The 4,829-nt window shown below is 28.5% G+C and overlaps 1 protein-coding gene across 1 annotated transcript in view; it reads left to right on the top strand.

The window, feature by feature from the left end:
• LOC105626108 (echinoderm microtubule-associated protein-like CG42247) overlaps positions 1–4,829 on the top strand; it is a 21,684-nt gene that overhangs the window by 10,275 nt on the left and 6,580 nt on the right. The window contains exons 3-4 of the mRNA XM_012207419.1: positions 3,296–3,535; positions 4,060–4,176. Of these exons, the coding sequence (XP_012062809.1) occupies positions 3,296–3,535; positions 4,060–4,176 (357 nt within the window). The remainder of the gene's footprint in view (positions 1–3,295; positions 3,536–4,059; positions 4,177–4,829) is intronic.

Below are 4,829 nucleotides of genomic sequence, written 5' to 3'. Positions count from 1 at the left end.
AAAACAATAGACATTTTAATCCGCATAATTTTGATCAAAATTCGAATTTTTAAACTCGAATTTTTAAAAGCTTGTCAAAGATCGATCTATCTACATCTCAATAATATAGCATCGAATTCTTTGTAGACATAAGTATGTCAATGGTCGATCATTCCATAATTCAATTAAGATTGCATTTTATTGTACATAAATTTGTAGAGATTCCACTATTGTTCCAGCGTGCGTGCACAGGGATCCATATACATATGTACTGTAGATAATTATTCAATTTCATTTATATTAATTTATATTAATCATTTATATTAATCGATAATATTCCAAATATACTTAAGAAAGAGGGAACGTTATATTCTTTACTGCATATTATAATTTTTAATATTAAAAGAATTACGATATAAAAAGTGTCTCATATAAATGACTGATCTTTCGTTAGTAGGATAGTACGCGTGTTTTGAAGTCATAATTCAGCTTATTGGATTATTAGTCTCGTTAGCTCTTTTTTGTTCTCGAGATCTACTTTTAATATTAGTCTTATGTAGCTAATCAAGTTAAGTGCTTTAATATATAGGCTGAATTTCCTGAGAAATCAAGTTTTTTTTCATGAGAGATTTATCAGGAAGGTGTGGGCGTTCTTAATTTCCGTGGATGCTTTTATCGCCTTTTATCGAAACAAGCATTAAGCCCAATAGAACTTCTATCATCCGAGCTAACAAGAGGCAAAACGATTCCTATCGTTTGTTAAGATTAGTCGAAACACATGTGATTACTATCAGTTATCTCCCCGATATATTGAACTTATTGAACATATAAAATTATAAATTTTAATAATTTTAGTTTGTAAAAATTGTATGTACGCGCACACTCTCACAATTGTATATATTATATATTGTATATATTATATATGCATGCTAATTCAATTGCAACTTTCTTTTATTCATCATTTTTAATGAACATACTGAGTGTGTCTTGCTATTGCTTGCATCAATTGAATAACATTATGCAATTCTTATTTACTTATATTGTACAATCAAGTGCGTTCTTTAAAACGCATTGAATATTCCATTGTCAAACATTTTTAATTAAATTTTTACAAATATTTTTTTTTAATTAACTGAATATAATTTCTCTTCTTTTTTTTGATTTTTATTGTATTGAATAAAAAAAATGGATAATAATAAAAACATAATAAAGATTATAAACAATCTTAGCTCAAATTATATATATAAATATATATATATTTTATATATATATATATGTATAATAAAATCGTAAATTTGAGTTAAAATTCATAATTTTTATTGTGTCATTTTGATAAAAATTAAGGAAAAGAAGGGAAATGATCTAATTGGTTTAAAATATATTTGCAAAGATGTAGTTAAAAAATTTTGACAATACGGAACATTCAGTGATTTAAGACTACTTCGCATATTACAAATATTACAATCGAATATGAATTGCACAATGTTATTCAATTGCTGTAAACGACAGCAAGGCACGCTCAATATGTTCATTAAAAGTGATGAATAACCGTAAAAAGGGTGTTGCATTCCCTTAATTTCTAATATCAGCATACTGAATTGAATTAATATTGCTACGCGGAGGATTAAGAAGAGGGGTAGAAGAGGAGGTGAAGGGTTCGGGGATGGTCGTCCTTGAGCGACGGCAGCCCTTCATAAGGTATGGTAACGTAAGGTAGAGAAGTAGGGGATGTTGCAGCACCCTAGTTCTTCAATACAACTATCCCACCTCTTACTTGCCCCAGTAGTCGTCCATTGAACACAGTCGCGGTTGTACCAACGTGTTCCGTCCATATTCGAAAGAGAGATAGCAAATGTGTCACGCAATTCAAGATTGACGAAAAGATAATTGTAACAGACTTTTACGCCAAATCTTATTAAAACTGTTACTGTCGATTGGTGAATTTGATGTTAAAATTGATGTGATTCTCTCTTTTCAATAGATTGTAATAAAGAATCGCGATCGTTCATTATTTTTTTTACAGCTTCTCCAATTTCTTCCAATATTCTCGATTCTCGATGAGGAAACGTCATTATTCGTTTTTTATAACTATGAAAGAGTGTTAAGAATTGAGATTGAGTGTATTATGATTAAAAATTGAGAATTTTCAAGAACGTAATATGAGCAGTGATGAAAGTTTTTTGAATCATTTAAAGTTGTAATCAATCTTCCACTCGTTCGATCTCTTCTTCATCTGCCTATAAAACATTTTTAACGTATTTGTTCAGTGTCTCTTTGTTCAGTTCCTTCCATAACAGGAATTTATTTTTTATGCTTGTGAAGTTATCGTTAACATTATAATAGATTTAATTGAAGATATTCTTTAAAGATATAAAATAAATTATGAAATCCTAATTTTATGGATTATGTGAATTTGTATATGCATTCGATATTGAATGTAGCAAAAGTGAAGTGAATCTTCAAAGTTGCAAGAAGTCAATTGAGATCCACAATTGAGTCTGCAAGTTTGTCTTCGTCCCAATCGGACGATTCGGAGCCGAATTTTGCTAGACAAGAAATAGAGGACTACTGCAGTGATTCGGAGACTGAATATTATAGTCGAGATTTAAATTGGTCAGACAGTTTTGTCGTGTTAATGAGCGATTCCTTTGAAGTGATATCGCTGCCGGCCGACATGATGCAGGTTCTTTGAATGTTTATGCGACATTTATTGGATTTACTAAATCCATATTTCAAAAGTATTTCAAAAGAAACTTCGAATTTTGATTTGAACATATTCAAATAATATGGAATAATTATATAAGAAAGAAAAAACAAAATATTTTCTTTTTCTTTTTCAAGAATTTAAAATTGATGATATCACGAATACACAAGAAAATTAATTTTGCCATCTAATTTATTTCAATATATTATGTAATATAAAATATCTTTAAAAAAATAACTGACAGTAAAATAAATAATAATGTTATTACTATACATATTGTATAATGTATATTATAATTTTCAGAATGAAATTAAAATATATTTGGAAAATTTTAATAATTTTCTAGTAGCTAATAATTTTAACATGTATTGTAATTCTTCACAATTTTAAGATGCTTTTCAGTTGATATAAATTCAAAGTAATATTAAGTTTATAATTTCGCATTCAACAATGTAACTATTATTTAACATCGTATTATGTTACATTTATATCGTTGAGTACGAAAATTACAACATTGATGTTATGTTATTTTAAATTTATGTCGTCTGGGAAGCATCTTAAAATTATGAAGAATTTATTGCGAAAACTATAATTTTAAATTTTCCATGTCAGCCGGCCAGCTACGGGAAGAAGAACAACACCTGGTACACTAGTCCAGCAGGCGGTGGAGGTAGTAGGAGCGGTACCACTGGAACCGTAAGTGGGGTTGGAGGGTGGCAAAGTAGACCGCCAGCGGTACCAAGTCTTAGCCGGAAAGCTTCCATCACTGAAGAAGCGCCACCCCCTGGTGGCGGAAAGCCATCTTCGGGCCGTGTCATTCGTATTGTTAACAACCATGATCATACTGTTCAGGTAGGATTGAGACTTGTTAATTGTTTACATGCGGCCAAAATCTATATATTAATCTACGCATTAATTCTTCTCTTAACTCTTATTAAGTCTTCGCTGTTTAAAAAAAAAAAAGAAAGAATTTTTTTTTCTTTTCTCAATAATATATACATATAAATAAATAACGTATTTGTTGTATGATAGAATTTTTGTCATTTAAATGATTTATTTTGCTTTATGTATTTGTTAATATTAATTTATGTTCTTTAATTATATAATATAATTTTTCTAGTATTTATTTAATTTTTACTTGCGCTTTTAAATTCTTTTTAAATTCAATTTTTGTCTACATAAAATTAATTTCTTTAAAAAAATATTTTTTATAAGGAAGATATTGGAACTATTTGTAACATCTGTTTTTTATCTTTTTTATTTATCTTTTTTATTTATTTTACTTATCTTAAATAATCAAAATTTTCTTTGTTGTTACATTTATCAATGTAATTTTTAAGGATATACAAACCTTAATGTAATTATTTTTTCGTCAGTGCCGAGTTCTACTAAATCTTCGTACATCGCAACCTTTCGAGGAAGTTTTAGAAGATCTTGGACAAGTATTGAAGATGAACGGAGCTAAGAGGATGTTTACCGTTTCAGGACAAGAGGTTAGTTATGCAAATTTATTATTGTATAGATTAAAATTAAAGAATACTTAAAACTTGATAAAATTATATATTCTTTTACTGAATTAAAAATTTATTCTCTTCTACCATAAAAAAATCAATGTTTATCAAATTTTATTGAATAAACTTAATTTACAAATCTATTAAATTCTCATATTTATATACAAAATTAATGCCATTTTAAGACTTGGTATTTGGAAAGAATCTAGAAAATGTCAGTGCGTGATTTGAAAGTGTAAAAAAGAAAAAAGGAGTATGTAAATCTGAGGTATCAGCATTGTACTTGTAAAATCGACTTGGGTGCGACGTTAATCCATAAATATGCATGCCGGACTACGGGGAGAAGCAAGACGGGAGTAAAACTCGAAGCATGACGATAACGGGGTCGGCCCACGTTTGAGATTTTACGAAATGAGGTTGTTATTTGTATGTTCCATAAGTCACCTCTGAAAAAATTCTTTGTTGTTATTACTTTCAAAAATTATAATTTTGTACAGTATACGTGAAATAAAAACGAAGTATTTTGTTATATATTTGATCTTTACATTTTTATCGAAAAGTCTTCCGATAAAAAATTAATTACATATTACATTAGAGTAATATTTTTTTTTACAAAAGTAACGCTTTAATTTTTG

This window comes from Atta cephalotes, assembly GCF_000143395.1.
Source record: "Atta cephalotes unplaced genomic scaffold scaffold00004, whole genome shotgun sequence".
In the NCBI taxonomy this organism is placed as follows: Eukaryota; Metazoa; Arthropoda; class Insecta; order Hymenoptera; family Formicidae; genus Atta; species Atta cephalotes.
This window is presented reverse-complemented; position numbering and strand designations above follow the sequence as displayed.